The 20790-nt window shown below is 35.4% G+C and overlaps 2 protein-coding genes across 2 annotated transcripts; both read left to right on the forward strand.

The window, feature by feature from the left end:
- Positions 1 to 243: 243 nt before the first annotated feature.
- On the forward strand, positions 244 to 18716 carry LOC109094454 (ankyrin repeat domain-containing protein 10-like). The gene is made up of 9 exons (XM_042716340.1): positions 244 to 356; positions 434 to 646; positions 3018 to 3170; positions 5459 to 5550; positions 14346 to 14581; positions 14692 to 14778; positions 16125 to 17943; positions 18208 to 18288; positions 18533 to 18716. Exons 2-7 carry the CDS (start codon positions 449 to 451, stop codon positions 16505 to 16507), a joined length of 1149 nt encoding a protein of 382 aa, XP_042572274.1. The 5' UTR covers positions 244 to 356; positions 434 to 448; the 3' UTR covers positions 16508 to 17943; positions 18208 to 18288; positions 18533 to 18716.
- LOC109094495 (ubiquitin-conjugating enzyme E2 A-like) lies at positions 17801 to 20333 on the forward strand. Its single transcript, XM_019108203.2, has 6 exons — positions 17801 to 17943; positions 18208 to 18288; positions 18533 to 18558; positions 18648 to 18737; positions 19655 to 19743; positions 19830 to 20333. The coding sequence occupies exons 1-6, from the start codon at positions 17900 to 17902 to the stop codon at positions 19956 to 19958; spliced, it is 459 nt and encodes a 152-aa protein (XP_018963748.1). The 5' UTR covers positions 17801 to 17899; the 3' UTR covers positions 19959 to 20333.
- The last annotated feature ends 457 nt before the right edge of the window (positions 20334 to 20790 follow it).

Below are 20790 nucleotides of genomic sequence, written 5' to 3' on the forward strand. Positions count from 1 at the left end.
TACAATAATCCTACTGGGTGAAAGCATAGATAGACAGATAGATAGATAGATAGATAGATAGATAGATAGATAGATAGATAGATAGATAGATTGATTTAATCTTTTGTACATTAAGTCATATGTGATTTAAAGCATGGACTGGCCTGATAGTTCTGTAGAGTTCCTGGTCCCGCCTGGTGAAAATCCATGGCGGGTTTCTGTACGTCATTACGTTCCCTGGGCTAAACCCATGGCTAAACCTGCCCCAGAGCCCCAGAAGTAGTCCGGTCCGGGATTTCCAAATAGCCACTCAAGTTATACTTCGAGAGAGTGAGCGCGCTCTCTCACAGTGTTCAATCCACTGCCTTGTGTTTGTGGTAGGTGTTATCTGAGCACCGCCTTGCTTACCCTGGGGCGTTCAGAAGCCAAATAATTTGTGTTTTCCGCGACGCAGTAGAACTGTTGGACCATGTCTGTAGGACTGGAGCCCGGTTTCTCCAACGACGAGGTGCTGAGCCTACGTTACCCGCTTCATCGTGCGTGCAGGGATGGAGACGTCGGCGCACTGTGCTCGCTGCTCCAGCGCTACTCTGACCAGGCGGATCTGGCTGCCGAGGACTCGTTTTACGGCTGGACCCCTATTCACTGGGCTGCACACTTCGGGAAGGTAATAGAAGTACATTGTTTGCATAGATTTATGCTTTATTCCTCAATTCTTTCTCTTCCGGAGATAGAGGCGTGTATGTGCCCTGATTTAGGGAATAACGAGCGCGTAACACCATGAGTTAAGCGTGCTGTCATCAAGAACTGAATTTACAGCGTGTGTCCGTCCAAAGAAAACTAAAATATCCCTATCGCCTAGACGATAAGGCCATCGGCAGAAAACAGGCCATATCATTCTCAGCGGCTGCGTGCAAATTCGCATGATGGGTAAGAGCAGCGTTTAATCATTTAATACATGTTTGAACTGAAAGCATTATAATTTCTGAGATGAGCAGACTACAGCGTCAGTGGCACACGTCGTCAATCTTATCCATTCTTGATTGTTTAACGTGTATGTAGTAACGGATAAACCTTGGAAGTTAAGTTGGATAAGAGAAATTAAGCCGAGCATGGACGTTACTGGTTGCTGCTTTGTTTCTGGATCACATTACTTGGAAAAATCAAGTTGCATGGACCGCAGCCAGCGAAGCTGCAACATCAGGCGCCAGCACGCAGCGGTTCATTCATTGGCTGGGTGAAGACCAATAAAACACCTCGCGCCAAAACAGCGAATTTAAAATCCAAACCTTCCTCTTGTTTAAACGTTTGGTGTTGTTGCATGGCTGTCTGTTATTCAGAGTAGCACCATGTTTAACATTTGACAGAAATGAAAACGAGGCTTTGGGGGACTGAGGTAAATGGATTGTTTAAAACATTCAGATTGCTCAGCTGATAAAACGTCTTTCCGGAAAAAAGGCAGAACAAAACTCTATAAAACGGGTTTAAAAGGTGTAACTTAGGCTAATTGGGAAAGTTACATAAGCTAAGACCTTTATACAAATGCTTGATATTGTGATAAATTTCATTACATCGTTTATAATCTAGTTTACAAAAGGATTGAAAACCTCAATTAGTTTATCAGCAACTTTTTCAGCAACTTTTTTTTTTAAATACTATTGACAGCCTGTCATGCTTCTTGTTAAATATACACATTTGATGGTCATGTTTGTGTAATTTTATTTAACACAATATTATTGACCGTTTTGAAGTTTGTACTTCTGTGCCTATTCAAGGATAAAAATGTAATTTATGTCTTGAGTGAACAATTACTATTGATATTATTTCAAACACATTACCTCATTATGTCCCAGTGCCAGCATTCATTATGGAAAAATGGAAAAGCTTCAGTGGCTTGTAACTATTTTTAGCATTATTCCTTATGGAAGTTTCCAGAGAAACTCTCTGAGCAAAGAACTGCTCCTGTGAAATGTGGCGTGTTTTCCACACTTGAACACATTTGTCATTGGTTCAAATTACTCAGCTTTATTACATATGTTTTATTAGTATATTTCATTGTCTTGACCATTCTACATTTCACTACACTATATTCCTATCTAGGGCTGCACAATTAATCGAATTTCTAATCGCGATTACAATTATGAATGCCACAATTACATAATCGTTCAAATCAGTAATTAATCGTTCAAAGTCCACTTATGTTATTTTGCATGCTTAAGATACATTTTTTTTCTTTCTACATGTTATCTTAAGGGTTTTCCCCATTATTTTAATTTTAGTTCTGGTATAGCATTATAATACCATTCATATTTTTACTTTTTTATAATTTAAAGAAGAAACCAATCCAATGTATAGTTGACATTTGAGGCCTAATACTATATAAAATATAAAAATTTGGCATGCAGTTGCATCAAACAATGGTATAAACATCATTAAATGTAAATTGTGATAATCGTAATTAATAATCGCAATTACAGTTTCAAGGTAATAATCGACAATTATGATTTTTGTCATAATCGTGCAGCCCTATTCCTATCACATTTTGACTACTTTACACATTTTGTAATCTGGTAAAAATGCAACCATGTGTACACATACAACAAGTGCATCGTGTTTCTGCTCCTAACATCTGCTGATTGCGCACATTTTACAGAAATGTTTTGGCCATGAAGCAATTTCAAACAGCCAAACTTTGAAAGTGTTTGAGAGAATTGGTGCATTTTCCAGAGTCTGTTTAGTGTCGGAGAGCACGGAGTCCTCCGAACAGGGTAATTAATTGCCCCGTGATGTTCCATATTGAAAATGCAACACAGCTGCTGGTCCCTGACAGTAGAGCGGGGAACATGAGTCTCAAATATCAGGTCAGAGAAATTGGTAGTCTGTCTCAAACTATTTGATTTCACCATTGTGTGTGAAGTCTGCTGCTGTTAACCACAGCTTGAGCTGAAATACACTTACTCCTTATCACCCAAGTTGTTGTGGAATAATTGATGGTTGTCTGTTTTGATGATTTTATTTTTCTCTTTGTCACAAAACAGCTGGAGTGTGTTATGAGGCTGGTGCAGGTGGGATGTGAAGTGAATTCATTGACCACACGGTTTGCCCAGACCCCGGCTCATATTGCTGCATTTGGAGGCCATCCAGAATGCCTGCTGTGGCTCTTACACACAGGGGCTGAAATAAACAGACAGGTGGGTCCACATACAGAACTTGATAATGTTATATGATTTGTGATGTCTTATGACTTGACTGACCCTCTAAAGCTTGACATGAATTAATATTCAGAAAAATTGAATTTCTTAAATGGAACCGTTTACTGAATCTTTAGAAAAAACAACAGCAACAGTTTTAATGTTTTTTGTTAAGTATCATATTAGTCATATCAGGCTTTTATGGTACATAATATGAGGTAGAGAAAATATGGAGAAAGAAAAGCTCAGTTTTATTCAGAGGCCCAAACTGAGCAAAAATATGCAATTTGCTGCAGATACAATTTATTACATTTTGATAGCTTGTAATGTAAATAAATGAGATCTTGATAACAGTATAATAGACTTCTTGCATATAATAATATAAATATTAACACTCCGTATCGCCAATGTTTTAAGATATTAAATGCTTAGTTTTATGATCAAAGCTCTGTAGTTTCAAAGCATATAATGCAGTGCAATACAATGATGATTGACAGAATTGCAAAAACTCTCCTCAAGAGCCTGATGGATAAACATAATAAAAAAAAAAAATCTATGGGGTGTGTATATATATATATATATATATATATATATATATATATATATATAAATTATTTGTTTTTGTTTTTTTACTTTATAAAAATCTTTAATAATTTTTGCAGCAGAAATACACATGAACCACAACCTGAAGGTAGATGTTTGTACAATTATACTAACAGACCTTCTACTTGCTAAAAAGAATAAACTATCAATCAGATGACACATCATGTAGTAGATTGTGCGCAACAGGTTTTTTCAGCAAAGTTTTGATCATGTAGGGTCATTATAGGTCTGGGTCATTATAGGTCTGTGCATCAAATATGATACAGTAGGCTTTATAAGGTCATTGAGCTGAGAATGTATTATTTATAGGGGCGATATCACCCTTGTGACTCAGCATTAAAGGCCTTTTCTTTCGCCATGGCATGATATGTCTTACTGTCTTCTTCTTGAGTCAGTTAATTAATCTATAAGCCCTTTAATGCAATTTATCTTTCAGTAAGTGACTCAAAGTCTTATCATTTGCCCTAACTTATCATCCCTGCTTCTACTTCCTTCAATTCTCTATCCTCTCTCCGATGTCCTGGTGCACAAATATCTGCCAAACTGATCCTATTGCCAGGGATGATCCTGTCTGTGATGGACAGATCTTTGAATGGTGACGTCTGTCCTCAAGGGTTGAGCACTGTAGTCTGTGATTTAGCCCAAAGGGCATTGGAGGATATTTACACCTTAATAACAGATGAAGACAAGAAGACAATTGAAGTGATAGAATTAAAAGTCCTACTACTGTTGGGCTAAATCTCAGTTCTCTTGCTTGACCAGTTGTACTTGAGGACCGAAACTAACTTTTATAATGCTTTGTACAGTTTTACTCTTCACTTTGAGAAACTGGATTCATTTTTTAAAAAGATGCCATTGCCATCAAAGCAATTAATCCCAAACCCATCAGAAGAATGTGCCTTTTATTAACTGTTGGATTAGGTCTGTTGTCTTAAAACCCTTTGTCCATGTTTCCCAAGATAAATCAACACATTTTTTTTTTCATTATTTATCCAAACTTCTTGCTGAAAGTAATTCTGATGTCTTAAAGCGTAGGGTTAGGTGTTGTACATCAACAAAATGTGATCAGCCAAGTTGAGAGTACTCTGTAGAAAGTCATTATTCTCATCGGCCCATTTCAGTAAACTGCTAATCAGTCTGGCATCCCCAATCAGGTTGCATGACTTGCAATTACTTGAATTTTTGTTTATTAAAAATGGCCAACATCAAATATGTTCACACAAACAAGCACAGACACTGAGGGGAATAATGCTCACAAGCAAGTCCATTTTGTATTATTGCTTCGGTTTGAGAGGAAGTGAATGAGTTATCCCTGTTGTATTACTGCCTCTGCAGTAATTGTGTGGTTTGACCTATTTTTAGTGGTATTATCTGGGTTATTTAATGGCAAATTATCCTTTGTGCTTTCAGTTTACACCCTTTAGGGGGAGCTGTTGTGTTAGGGTGAAGAGTTCAAAGTCTTCATTATGACTCATGAGGAGTGTTTGTTTAGATTCCTTCCTTCTGATTGATACCAACCAGAGATTCAGACATAGCTTTTATAGATGCTGATGGTTAAGTTTTTTTTTTTTTTTTTATAAATTAAACAATTGATGTCTAGAATGTTGTCAGCATTTTTAATGTGAAGAGCTGTTAGTGAAGTTGTGAAAGTCTATTAAAATTAGCATTTTTCTATATGGTTTCAGGATTATGTGGGTGAAGCACCCATTCACAAAGCAGCACGGGCCGGTAACATGGAATGCATTAATGTCTTGTTGATCCAGGGAGCCAAACCAGAGTAAGTCACTGTCTTACTGTTTTTGTTGTTTTAGATATTTTTTCAAAATGCATTATTATGTGACTTTGTGACATCACAGTGTGAAAGAGAATCTCCACAAATAAAAAAGCTCTGCCGTAAAGCCTTCATTTTGATTTTGACAATCTCATGAAACCAGATGGAATACAGCTAGAAAGACTTGATACATAGTTTACATTCAGATCTGTTGTGGCTCAAAATAGCTTTAAGTCCTTGGAAAATGTGTTGTTAATTTAGTCAAGAACGGTCATTTTTTTTACTTTAAGCCATGGTCTGAAGACTGTAAATGGAAAATATTAATGCAGGAATTATTTTACATACAGTTGGTAATCCTATCACCCTTGTAGTACAGGCACTATACTAATAATAATTTTAGTACTTGCAGAATAAATGTAAAAAAAAAAAAAAAAAAAGTTTCAAAACACATTTCAGTTCTAATAACAACTGCAAAGTGTAGTGTACAATTACTTGAATTTAATTAACTCAGTTAAAGTGACACTCCATCACTTAAGTCGTTCCAAAGTTCTAGACTTCTGTTCATCTTCGAATTACAAATGAAGATATGGATATTAAGATATTAATATTCTTTTAGCATTTTTGTCCATCCATTTAAAAGTTTTGGTAGTTTAGTCTTTGACGAATCAAAAAGACATAATTCATATGAATGGAGAGGTTAATTTAGGTTTATTTAGGATGCAGATTTAGTAAACAAAGACTTAAATTTATGCTTTTATTCACACATACACGTTATTCAGATGTTAAGAGTGTGACATTTTTATTTTTGGGTGAACTATCACTTGAAATGTCCTGCTCTGTGTAGGCTAGCAGAGCTCTTTTAGTGGAGTTTTTCTTCATCTAATGAAGTGTTTATCTAAACCTGTTGTCATCATTTAGCTTAAAGGTGAATTTTTGTGTTTACTGGTTCCATATGAGGTTAAGATGAAATTCAAACGAAACAAATGCACATTTCCTCACCCCCCCCCCAAGAGCAGATCTGAGTTCTCGAAAAAAATTTTTGGCATAGATTGTGAATTGCAATTTGAAAATATTTTGTATGAGAAATAAAACATCCCAGGGCTCAACGTTAAAGACTTTATTTCTACTGGCCTGGTCACCCTGTGATTTAACCTTGCTAATAAGCATATTGTGACACTAACATTTTAGATATTAGTTTAATTTCACAATTCTAGATTCCCATTTCAATACCACAGCAAAAACTTCCGGCTTAGGAGACAAAGTTTTTAAACATTTTAAACATTATTGAAGAATAGTGAACACTGAATAATAAAACAGGAATGAATAAACAAATTAGCACAAATAAATACAAAATAAAAGTATAAACTGAATTAACAATGCTTTATAATAAAGTTTTTTTAAAGTAGGTTCAACAATAGTATTCAGCTAGAGAAATTGAATAATCAAATGTAAAATCATTGCATAGTCTTCACTTTTTAAATTAAATAGATTAATACTTGGCTACAAAAGCCATTTATTCGAGCAGTGATTGATTTGTCTTTTGTTTGATTAACATTATTGACACAGACAGCAGAAGGTTAGGCACAGATTCAATATAATATCTTTCCCAAGTGTTTTGACATCATTTTTTATGTATTTGTGTGTTTAAGTGCAAGATGCAAAACACAAATTGGTGTTTACACTGTCGCAGCTCTCTGTCTCTGTGCCCCGGGTGTGTGCAGAAAACTGTACATGAGTACATAATTCAGTGTCGTCTTCTGCTAAAATGGTTTAAAATCGCTTGAATGTTAAAGATTGGCAAGGCTTAAAAACAAGTGAAAATGATCTAATTTTATGATGACCTGTCAGTCACCTGTCCTGAGTGTCTTTCATGCTAGCCCAGGCCAATCAAGCAGTCCTTATTGTTGAGCCCTGCATCCATTAATTAAATTTTTTCCTTCTGTTAAATGAAATTACTCTTGTCTTAACTTCTCGGTGTGTTGAGATGAAAGCTGCAGATCCTTTAATTTTCTGTGCTGGATTACTAATGACCTCTTAGAAATTCAAGTACATTTTGCTTTAAATCAAGTAAATGTATGAGACATTTCTTGAAGTAAATACAGGTCTTTGCTATTTATGTTTAAATAATAAATAAATTATATTTTGCAGAATGCATGTGCATGAGTACCAACTCATGTGAGTACCAAGATGGGTAGATGGTTGAGTAATTGTGCATTTGTTTTATGTAGTTTTATATGTAACCTTAAAAGCATGTTGCCTTGTGTTTTTGTGTGTTTAATGACATATTGTTTATTAGATTGTCTTGAATAAATGCCTTTTGGGTCATTCCATGTCAACTCAATAAGAGTTCCTGTCTAAGAAAAATAATGATATTGATATTTTTTTACTGGTGAAAGGAATACATAAATGAAGGAGAAATCCAGAATATTAAATTTCATGGTTGTGTATTTGAGTGAATCTACAGTTTGGTAGAGAGGGGGCAAAATGACAATTTTCACCTGAGATTTAGAGCCAGTTTAGTGGTGGGTAAAATATATTTTATTCAAGCTACAATTAGATTTTAAACAAGCTACATTTTATATACATGTTTTTATTCTTATTCCCCTTTAAATACAAATAAGTAGCAGCTGAATGCAAAATGACTCATATTTAGATTGAAAATGGGTAAAATTCAACAATGTGGACAAGGACCAACATCCCCCATGTCTTTGGGACTGAGCCATATAGAGCCTTGAAAATGAAGATTCCAAAATAAATGTAAGAATCGGAACCTATTGAGATGTTTTTAACACTTTTTTATGTGCATGCAAACTTTGGAAAAATAATTTTAGGACCTTAAAAAGTAATGTACCAAAATAACAGTTTTAGAACCAAAATCTTAAAGGATATTAAAATAGCTTTAACACTTATACAAAGTTATAGGCATGCAAATCAACAGCAGTCAACACCTACAAGTTTACCAGTACCATCAACGTTGTCATTTTGACTCCCTATACAAAATTGTGTATTGTTGAGTAAATGTACATCCACAACATTTAATATTTTGCTTTTCATCACTATTAATGTTTATCTTTATTCTTAAAAATATTACCAAAATTAAAAATTTGAGCCAAGTGTAATTTAGTTGATTTGACATGGAATGACCATTTTGTTTTCAGATTAGCTGAAAACTGAAAGTTAGAGTCTTTGTATTATCAACTAGCACCAGCTAAATAAGTCTTACAATTTTCTTTTAATCCGGTAATGCCACACCCAAACTGTTATACTGTTCATAGCCACATCAGTCAGTGTTAACTAGCACATGCCACAGAAAGATCACCAACTTGCGTTAACAATCTGGAAAACATTAGTAATAAACAGGAAAATATCTCTCTGTTGTGGAAAGTTCTCTAATTTGTATATAGTTTATACTGAAATCATTTTCACAAACATCGAGTACAAACATGTTTGCAGTGTTTGAAGTATCTCTAGACAAGACTGAGTGTAATGGTGATTCTCTTTTCCTAAATTTGGTTGGATCAGGGATAAGGCCCCGGTATACTTCAAATGAAATCGAAGAACAAACTGATAGGACGTCATTTCGGACAAATGGTCTGTGGCGTTTATGCAATCGGTGGGTGTGTTCTGAAAAGCCACCTTCTTTGACAGGTGTTTTTTTTTTTTTTTTTTTTTTTTCTCTCTCTTTTTCTCTCTCTCTCTCTCTTCTGGTTTGTTTCACATTCAACGAAGATTAGGCAAGAGAACAACATCTCCTATAGTCACTAGCAACATGAATACACTGGAGTGTCGAATAGCTGAGCTTGCACAAATATATCCGCACCTGTACGATCACTCTTGGAGAGACTTTAAAGATTCAGAGAAAGCATTTAATTCGTAGAAAGAAATTGCAACAAAGCTTGGTGTCGACAACCCGAAGTAATGCATGTGTTTCAAATAAATGTTACACCATACCGCTACTGCTGTTGTTCTTTCAGTAAGCGAATTTAAAGGGTATACAATAAATTAAATGCCAAACGAACATACAATAATAAACTTATTAAATATTATAAATTTGTTTTTGTCTAAAGTAAATCATGACACCACATAAAATATAAAAAGGTGTAACAATTTATCCAGTTTAATAAAAAAAAAAGAACACTAATAAAATAAAGAACCAAACTGACTCTCAATATTTTTTTCCACATCATGCTAAAGTTTTCAGACTATGAGCCATTCACACTTCCCATAAAGGACTGATTATGGAAATGGAATGGTTCTTTTGTATTGCAAACATGATACTTGACTCTGAACTGCTGCTAATCATTATTCTTTTGTCTATAATGTTCTGACCATTGGTGCCCGTCTCCCACCTAGATTGCCTACACTTTTTCATTTCATCGTTGTTGTGTTTAGGGCAGGGGTGCCCAACCCTGCTTCTGGCCATCGACTGTCCTGCAAAGTTTAGCTCCAACCCTAATCAAGCACACCTGTCTGATCCTGAAGACCTTAATTAGTTGCTTCAGGTGTGTTTGATTAGGATTGGAGCTGAACTTTGCAGGACAGTCGATCGCCAGAAGCAGGGTTGGGCACCCCTGGTTTAGGGCATACGCGGGGGTGTTGGAAAGTTCGTAAACCATATACCATCGTCAGCCTTTTCAAACTTCTTTTTTCATTTGAAGTATATCGGGGCCTTTAGATATACATGGCAAAGTTGGTGTGAAAATGGTTTGGCACACGTTGGGAAGTTTTCTCATAAAGGCCAACCATAAAATTCAAGTTAAAATGTAGTTTGTGGCCGAATTGAAGCACTGCTTTTTATAAGTACACATAATAATTTACATTAACATGTCATGAACTTGTAAAGCTGAGTTACAGATTAATCATCTTAAGTGTTTTCTCCAAAACATCTGTTTGTTCATACATTTTTTCTGAAAAATATAAAATCAAACATTCTTCAAATATCTGTCAGATTGTAGACACATTTGTTAATATATGCCGATTTGTCTGTCAAATACAACATTCAGACTTATATTGATTTCCTTTTTTATATAATTTAAACGAACCAGTTCCTCAAAACTTACTAGACTCTCAATAGTGGTCTCATTATGCTAGGGCTGTCAATGTATTAAACAAGTCTAAAGTGATCAGAATTAAACACCATTAAACTGTAATTAGCAATTATAACTACATTTTCCCAAATTGATACTAAAATTGTCTCATTCTGTTCTGTTGACTTATAAAGATTGGTTGGAATAAGCTAAAACATTTTCAAGAATGCTGTTGCATGTTTCATTACTAAAACCGTTTTAGTATGAAATGTTTTTGTCTAATGGTTTATAAGTAAACCTTCTGAACACTGTAACTGCAACGTGTGATACAATTTTCAAAGTTCAGTAAGCCAGAAAGATGAACCGAATTCCTTAGAACTTATTTTAAAAAACGGATTATAACAGTCTTTGACAGCCTTAGTTGTGTCCTGTCTGACTTTAATATACAGGCAGTGGCTTTTTTAATTGTATGTGCCCATATTTTTAATGAGCTCTTAACTGTCTGAAAATGCTAGTGTTATTAGGAAGTTAGGAAGTAGTCAGATCTGCAGATAATCTGACTTTAAGAAAAGGTGGTCAGGGAATAGGTCCCCAGAACACAGGATATTTTAAAAAGCAAGGATGTGTCAAAACTGTATATAGATAAGATTGATGAATGTCTGCTTGTTTTTATGCATCTTAGATGTGTACTTGATCATTTGTTTGAAATCATCTGTGACCTTTCTGATTAAAGTAGCATGTTTATAAAAAATATTATTGAAGATCCATTGTGAACCATTACAGAGAAGGAAAATCCCTACACATCTCAATGTTTTGCAGCGGTTGAATTTGAACATACCTTGATTTTCTCAAGTAAAGCCCAGAAAAGGGGGGGAAGCATTCCAAAAACAGCTGCCACACGTTCTTCAGCGAACACCCTTACATTGAGTGTTCACACTATCGCTTCCTTGAGTATCTACACACTGGCAATCTGTTGAGGTATTTCTTGTGGTGATTGGTTTTGATTCTAGGAGAACAGTCATGATAGCATTTAGACGTGCATGCTTTGCCTAGTCAGCACTGTCTTGTTACTTATCCTGCAAGATTTGTTTACTTATTTGTTCTCAACTAACAAGAATAAGGGGAGGCTCAATAATAAATGCTGATCCTACAGTAATCAACTTGAATAAGAGTACACTTGCAAAAGTAGTAAACTGTGTTAGGATTACAAAGTAAAACATTTATTAAAAAGTTAAATGCTTCCTAGCGCAAACAGTGAAGGACCTCTTTATTTTCAATGCCAGACAATTAATTGTAGCAATGTGTCTTTTTGTGCTATAATACCATCTTTATTAAGAACTTAATTCGATGTGCTGAGAGTTTAACCATTGGATTTAACGTAGAGTATGTCATCAGTATGTGTTTGTGATTAAAATGCATCTAGTTTATTTTTTGTAATGTATTTTAAAGGCGTAACTTGACTACTAGAAAGAGAAGCAGTGTTAAATTACAAAGCAAGCAATGTTAAATTTGAACAAATTTCTACATTTTGGATTAATGTAATCTGCTGTGATTCAACTGTAGGCACAAATGTCGTCATCTAATGTCGTAACAATGTCACCTGCACTGAAATCACCATCACGAACCCTCAGAAATACCAAATACTATTATTAAATATTACTATAATACTATTGACGACCTGGTGCTCACATATCAGGAAACAGAGAAGTTAGTATTTGAAAATGTATCTTTTAATATGCAGTTTATTTCTATAAAGATTAAAAACAACATTCTTGTGCGATATTTATTGTCTACGATATTGTAATTGTGTTTTTAATCATATGCAAGGTGACATTATCAAGTATTTCACTCATTTTGGAAAACAAAAACAAAAACGTTCTTTGAGAGTCCAGAAGTATTCGCTGCGTGTTGAAAATGCAGTTAGAATGCTATTATAATTCAAGTTATGAAAGAAAAAAAATCCCTGTATTTTTGCTTTATATTTACAAGATATTATATAATTAAGAAATAATAATTTGGAATTCTTTCCTGAATCAGTTTTTGAAGTAATTGTTTGAGTCATTGATTAAGTGACTCATTCGTAAAGCCAATCACTAGCTTCATTTCTAAATGAAATGGGCATTTTGAACGAATCATTTGAATGAATGATTCAGTGAATCACTCATTAAGACACGGACTTGCTGCCACCTACTGGCGGCTTTAGTGTCACATTTATTTGTCCATGACAAGTCTAAACCAGCCGAGGAACTAGTTTTGTCAAAAGTACCATCTTCGTTACCAGTCAGTACTGCAATTTTAAAAATGTCAATTTCCCGCAAACATTTGAGTGCTGTTGAGCGGGTTCTTAAACAACGGTGATTGGCCAAAGTGTTCACGCGCTAACTGATATGACTGTGATTGGCTACAATGATCATCACTTCACGCTCTTCACTGAGCGCTCACACAGAAGCACATAAGAAGTGTTTGAAAGCTGCGTCTATCAGCGCGGATCCGTCTATGTCTAGATATATTAGTCCATTTCTAATATAATAACGTCCATTTTTTATATATATAATTATTTGTTTATTTATTTATTAATTAATTATTATATTATAAATTATATATATAATATTACTATATTATAAAAGTACCAGTACTTTTGACATCTCTACTTAGGGCATAGAAATGGTTCTTCTTAACTCCTTAACTACAGTGCAGTGAGTTCCTTGCCTTAAGAATTGTCTGGCATTGTCTGATTTTTTTTTTTCATTGAATGCTTCCAGAAGATTAAAATACTTAGTAAAAATGCTTGGAAGCATTTAATATTTTATCAGATAGAAAAGGGATGTTTAGGAAGGAATGAATTAATGTAGGCCAAACATAATTATTTTTATTTATTTTTTTGAAAAGCTGAATTTTTCTTTATATTTTTATATTGTATATTTACTTGTTTTCCATGTAAAACCATTTTATAAATGCAAAGGGAGAGATTGAGAGATAGGTAAAGCTGAATTCATAAATGAACCAACTACTGACCCAAATGTTAATCCTTCTCATTATATTGCACAGACATTGCAAAAAGACAGAAATGGTCAGAAGTTTGTTAGATTTGGGGGTGGTTTTCCAAATGCTAATTAAAACGTTAAAATTCCAAAAAGGAATCCATAGGATCATAATTCTTTATAAGGCACTATTCAAAGGCTAGAATCTTTGAATCTGTATCTTCGGATATCAGTGTCACGCAGACAGAACATAATCTTATGTCCATCTGACAAAATGGCAAACATTTGACTTTAAAACTATATGTAGAATGTAATATGACTAATCATCTGGTCCAAATATATTTTATCCATTTAGCATGTTGGTTCATGTCTGAATTCTTATTTAATTGCACACACTGCATTTGGAGATAAATATGCGCTGAACTTTTTTCCTAATGAACTATGCTTTTCTGGTTTTAGCTACTACTTAAAATGGAGATCAACTGCATTGCCTTCAGTATTTTAAACATGACAGTTCTTTAAAAAGCATCATGTTGGATAAATAGTTAAACTTGTACCATTGTTTAATTTTGTTCACAAAAATTATCTGTAAGAAAAAAAGTTTCAGAACTTTACTATTTCCTGTTGCAGTGTGTGAAAAATCAACTTTTTGGGCCTTTCCTAAAACTAGTTTATAGAATAAAAGGGAAAGTCTTTAAAATGTAAAAACATTGTTAACATTAGTATAACAGTGCTAATTAGATCATTCCAGACCCGACTAATCTTATTTTTTTGTTTTTTACCCACTGTGCAGCTTGAGGAATGCAAATGGTTTGACTGCAGCAGATCTGGCCCATGCTCAAGGCTTCCATGATTGCGCTCAGCTCCTCTCTAATGCACACAACCAGCTAAATCAGATAAATGGATTTGCCCATAATGGGACCGACCACTCGCACATCCAGGGCCGCAGTATTCTGAATGGGATGGCCAATAGAAAAAGATTACTTGATTGCACAGAGCCAAACCAAATGAAAAAAGCAAGAACTGAGAGTAAGTCTGTTTTGTAGTGCATTTAATCACATGTGTTTGTGCACAAAAACCAACACTAAATCAAGGGGAAAAAAAGATTTTTCTGACTGTATTGCTTGTTTTCCATTCAGGCATGAATTTTTCAGTGAAGGCAAATAATGGAATTGGAGAGGAGCTTGAGAGTATGAATGTGGAATCAACTGCTGAAAACCAATCAGGTGGGACTGGACCTTCTCCACCAATGTCTATTGACATTGAACATCATGAGGACAGTGTTTCTTTGAGGAACCCCTCTCCCACCCAAATGTTGGAGCCCACATCTATGACTTCTGTTCCTGGCCCCTGGCTATGGACAAATTCTTACGCTTATTTATGAGGGCTAAGTTATCAACAAGTTTCCCCAGGGTTTATCAACATGCTGTCAATGCAAATGATTTGGCTAGTATATTTTTATTGGATTTTTTTTTTTTTTTTTTTTCAGTCTGATAAAATTTCTGCAATCTAATATTTTCAAAGTATGCACACACTTGACTTAAATAACAGACGTTTCCAGTACTTGCAAAAATACACCAGCTAAAATCTTTCTTTGCTCAATTTCCTTTGCCATATAATCTGTATAGGGTTATTCTGAATCAGTTTTGTGAAAGTAGCTTACTATTAGCTTAATATAGCACAATTGGCTTGTATGTAATTTTATTTAGTTATGTTTTTTGATTCCTCCAGCAATATATTTCACAATTAAAGCATTAACTGATTTAAGGATATTTCATGAAGATATCCTACTTACAAATTAATGAATGCATTGGTTAATATTTTACAAAGTAATTGTGCTTCTATACTTTTATATAAATTATTTTAACGATATTTGAAGATTGCATGTGTAATCTTGTTTATTTGTAAAACTGAAGCGTCTTTTAGGCTATGTGACTTTTATTTGATGGTAATTATAGTTTCTTAAAAAAAAAAAAAGTTTTCTTATTGCTGACATTTGCAGTTAGGTGTTTAAACTCTCATCCTTGTGACCATTTGGAAGAGTACAGTCGTGGCCAAATTGTGATCAACTCCGAGAACTAATAAGAAAAGAATGGATCGCCATCAGTCAGGATTAATACCAAAAACTAAAGAGCATATTGCAGAGGTTATGAAGAACAAGGGTCAACATTGTAAATATACACTCAAAATATATACACATATTTTCCAATAAAAACAAAAACAATCAAAACTTATGCTTATCATTGATTTTCAGTATACCATAGAAACGTGGAAAAATAATCTACTAATACTAAAGCAGCAAACTTTGCAAAACACAAAATTTGTGTCACTGCCAAAACTTTTGGCCATGACTGTACACTCTGTATTGACATGCAATAATAGATCATTAAAAACAAGATGATATACTGTACACTTGAAGTATGAGCAAAAAAAGTTCACATACTGAAAATGAAATGAAGTTTATCAATCGACAAAAATGTATTGGGTTCAAATGTATTGTTTCTCTGGTCTGGCCCAAGTTCTTGTGTAATCAAGACCATTTGCTCATCACTTTTCTTGTTTTGAATAACAGATGAAGCCATAGCCACAGGTTTGAGGAATGGTCATGGGCAGCAGAACAGTTTCACTGTCAACGGCTTCACCACAAATGGGCAGTGCTATCATTCTCAATTCAATGGGGTTGAGACCATTCCAGCTGAGTCAAGAATGGACATGTGCGGCTCACTGCACCTCAGTGGCAGCCCAAGCAGCTGTGTATCTCACCGGCCTGCATGGGGTGCCTTCCTGCCTGACTCCGGTGAGCATCTGCGCTATGGACACTACCATGGCTTCGGAGATACGGCAGAGGACCTGGAAGATGCTAGCAGCTGTCAGGAGCACAGTACAGTCGTGAAGGTAGAGCAGCACTACGACCAAGAGGTTCTCAGTCCTGTGCAGCTGTTCCATGAATCATAAAGTGAAAATGAGTTCCGTCCATTTGATTACAAGTGGTCACACTGATGGCAGCACTATCTGCCTTAAACTGAGGGGTTATCTTGCACCTTAATGCAGGCTGTTTTGGTTTTGGATTTTGGAATTTGTTTTTGATAAAAGGACAATCTTTCTACCAAAGGGGAAAAATTTTATTGCATTTTGTATCTGAGCTAATGACTTTATTTTATTATACATATGTGTTTGAACTCAGCCTAGTTGACTAGATGCATTTCCTTTTCCCCCTTAATGCAATGTTAGAACATTAAATTGTACAAGAAGTTGATTTTTATGTGAATTAATTGTGAGTTTGTAGTTTTGTGCCAATGAATACCAGCTTTTTGAAAAAGGAGTCTTTTGTATGATTTTGCTGTTTTCTTGGGAGTTTTTCAAAGCTGACATGCTGACTGTAAAACAGTGTTTGTTTGTTGTTTTTTGTTTGTTTTTTTAAAGAAAGCTTAAGATGTATAAAATTCCTTCATCTTTGTACCCTGTGTTCTAATAAAAAAAAAAAAAAATCAAACTCAAAAGAAGTTCCTTTCATTGCCACTTGAAGACAGTTCTATATAGTATAGCTGATTCTTAAGTAAAGATGTTTTAATGTCTATGTTCATTTGGAAAGTAAAAGTGTTAAGTTTCTCAGTTTTTCTTACATCTACTTTGCACTTTGGCATTGACCCTTAATTCATCACTGACATTCATTTTGTACGTAATGCACTCTATTAGTCAATTATTATACATATTACTCAATTACTTATAATTGCCTATATGTGCAGGGTATATGCATACATTTTAAAAGTTACTTTGTTTTGAAATACATCATGCCATGTCTGGAATAAAGACAGGTCGTGGCGCACAACAAAAGATGAAATTTGATTAGCAAACTGTTCCCATGGGAAGCTGATACGCCCACCTCGGTTTCCTGTCTCACGTGTTCGGACACACGGATGTCACCTGTCTTCTGCGTCGACCTTTACTGCGAGGCCTGAAACGTCATTAGCGCTCCGCCTGTAAAACATGGATCTTCGATTTAATGCCTCGAAAAGGGGGTGGGCCAGCATTTTTAACCCATGTAACTGCTACTTAACAAAGCAGCATACATATATTGAATTAAGCTACAAATATTACATTTGTAAGTCATTTAAATGGTACGAGTTATTTTTAATGGCAGTGTACATTATTAACTTAGTTCCAAATATGGTAAATAATCCCCCCACAAGTATGACAGTGGTATCGTCTGTATTCCGTGTTGAAATCCTCCAAGCAGAGTCGAAAAGCAAATTTCGAGTCGAGGACCTTTCGAGAGAAGGGGAAAGGCACATATTATAGTAAATTTTACAACAGAAATTTATATCTTACACTTGTACAGTTTTAGCAATGTCTACTCCAGCACGAAGGCGATTGATGAGGGATTTTAAAAGGTGAATCATGAAAAAGAAAATATGAGGAGCTGTTGTTTACCGAGCCCGGATGTAACAAGACCTGAATGTGAAGAAACATTTAGAAGGGAACTATTTTGATTGCAGGAAATGTAAAAAAGCTCATGTCGTATAATCCAGTTTTCATTTTAGTAAAACTGCAGATCTGTTAAATGTATTTTAAAAGGGAAAGTTATTTGTTTTGTTTATTTGGACCCTTCTAAATCTAATCTGGCTCCCTTATTTGTTTTGAAACAAACACACCAGACTTCAAGAGGACCCTCCAGCGGGTGTTAGCGGTGCTCCGTCAGAAAACAATATCATGGTATGGAATGCAGTGATATTTGGGTAAGTACTTCTTGTGAGCAGGTTTGTGCTGTGGACTAAACCAACTTTAGCATCTTTCCAGGTTTACGTTTCTTTATTCTGAAACCTGAGCATTTTGTCAACACTTAATATGGCATAAAACCGTCCTTTGGTGCTTGTCACACTACCAGTGTGTTTTCATGCACTAATACTAAAAGCAAAAGGTGACATGGTGGCATTATTGTGGTTATCCAAATGTGACCACTTTTCACTCTTGTTTTTACAGGCCAGAAGGAACTCCCTTTGAAGATGGTAAATATAAACATTACTTCGAGGTCCATAAGTTCTAGTAATTAAGACATGTACTTTTTATTCATGCTTTAAGCCTGTTTTTGTTATAGGTACATTCAAATTGACTGTAGAATTCACAGAAGAATACCCAAACAAACCACCCACAGTCAGATTCATCTCAAAAATGTTTCATCCTAATGGTAAGATTTAGTTTTATGTATGTTGTCATTTGTCATTCACAATCATTAATATGGCATTCTTGACATGACTTAATGTAATAGTTTACCCCAAAATGAATATTTGCTGAAAATGTACTCACCCTCAAGCCACCCAAGATGTAGATTAATTTCTAGCCACCCAAGATGTAGATTATTTTTTTAGTTTCTTTTAGGAACAGATTTGGAGAAATTTAGCATTGTTAACCAAGTGGATCCTTTGCAGTGAATGGATGCTGTCAGAATGACGGTTCAGACAAGCTGATAAAAACCCACAATAATCCACAAGGAATCCACACCAGTCCATAAATTAATGTCTTTTTTTTTTTTTGGTTTTAAGTGAATAGTTGTGTGTTTGTAAGAAAAAAATCTCTCATAAAGTTGTTTTACCTTTATCGATAATATTTCTTCCTTCAGTGAAAAAGTTGTCTCATCTGAATCAGGTGAGAAATACGTACAGATCAACTACAGTTTACAAGAAAAAAAAGAGTTCTATATAAAGATGTTGGTGGATTTTGACATGAAAGGACAACAGGGGATGGACTTTTTTACTGGAGGAAACATTAGTATGAATTATGGACTTGCATATTAGTCTGAGGCAGTGGTTTGAATTTAACACCTTGACAATTTTTTCTTACAAGCACGCAAATGTTTGCTTCATAAGCCATTAACTGATCGATTGGAGTCATGTGGATTGTATTTTTATGAACTCTCCTGAGTTTTGACTCTCATTCTGATGGCACCCATTCACTGCAGAGGATCCATGGGAGAGCAAGTGATGTCAAACTAAATTTCTCCAAATGTGTTCCTATTAAGAAACCAAATAAAGTATATTAAGCAAATTTTCATTTTTGGGTGAACTATTCATTTTACAACACCGTTCTCTTTCAATGATATTATAGTATATGCAGATGGAAGCATATGTCTTGACATCCTACAAAATCGTTGGAGTCCAACTTATGATGTGTCATCAATTCTTACCTCAATCCAGGTAAAATATTTATTTTTACCATTGTGAGTATAAAAGTAAATCAGAACACCGCTTGACCAGCTTGTTTTCCTGTTGGTTTTCCCCAGTCTTTGCTTGATGAACCAAACCCTAACAGTCCAGCTAACAGCCAAGCAGCTCAACTTTACCAGGAGAACAAACGGGAGTATGAGAAGCGTGTGTCTGCTATTGTTGAGCAGAGCTGGAGGGACAGCTGACCATTCACTGCAGAGCACAGAACTTTGTGTGATTATAGTTTAGTTGAGTGAATTGTGAGGAAGTCCCCCCCCCCCCCTCTGTCTCACACACCACTCTCATACCGTTCTAATGCACTTTAATCAAAATCCGTCCCTTTTCCCCTTGGAGAAGTTATGCTCAGTCAATATCACCTGGTCATTTTCTGTTCAAAAAGTGACAGACGTGGTGTCAGCCCAGAAACCTGGACAATATGATGATGATATATCCAAGGGCCATTTTTTCCCCCAAGCAGAACTACAAGGTGCCGGCCTGCCATCCTTGAACTATCCACATCCCAGTTTGGACTTATGATCCTGTTATGCTGTTTTTGTGTGTGTGTTCTGTTACATGCCTGAAAGTTTTCATTACATTTTTTATTCAATGCCTTATTTACTATATTATGAAAATCACACTCAAAATAGGGGGGAGTCGTGGCCTAATGGTTAGAGAGTCGGACTCCCAATCGAAGGGTTGTGAGTTTCGAGTCTCGGGCCGGCAGGAATTGTGGGTGGGGGGAGTGCATGTACAGTTCTCTCTCCACCTTCAATACCACGACTTAGGTGCCCTTGAGCAAGGCATCGAAACCCCAACTGCTCCCCGGGCGCCGCAGCATAAAATGGCTGCCCACTGCTCCGGGTGTGTGTTCACAGTGTGTGTGGTGTGTTCACTGCTCTGTGTGTGTGCACTTCGGATGGGTTAACTAACACTAACAATCACTAATAATAAGGCAAAAAAATCAACCAAATGAAACGAAAATAATACACTTTGAATTTCGTGTAGAGGATTTGAGTATATTTAGTCTGTTGTCTTTTT

This window comes from Cyprinus carpio, chromosome B1 (assembly GCF_018340385.1).
Source record: "Cyprinus carpio isolate SPL01 chromosome B1, ASM1834038v1, whole genome shotgun sequence".
In the NCBI taxonomy this organism is placed as follows: domain Eukaryota; kingdom Metazoa; phylum Chordata; class Actinopteri; order Cypriniformes; family Cyprinidae; genus Cyprinus; species Cyprinus carpio.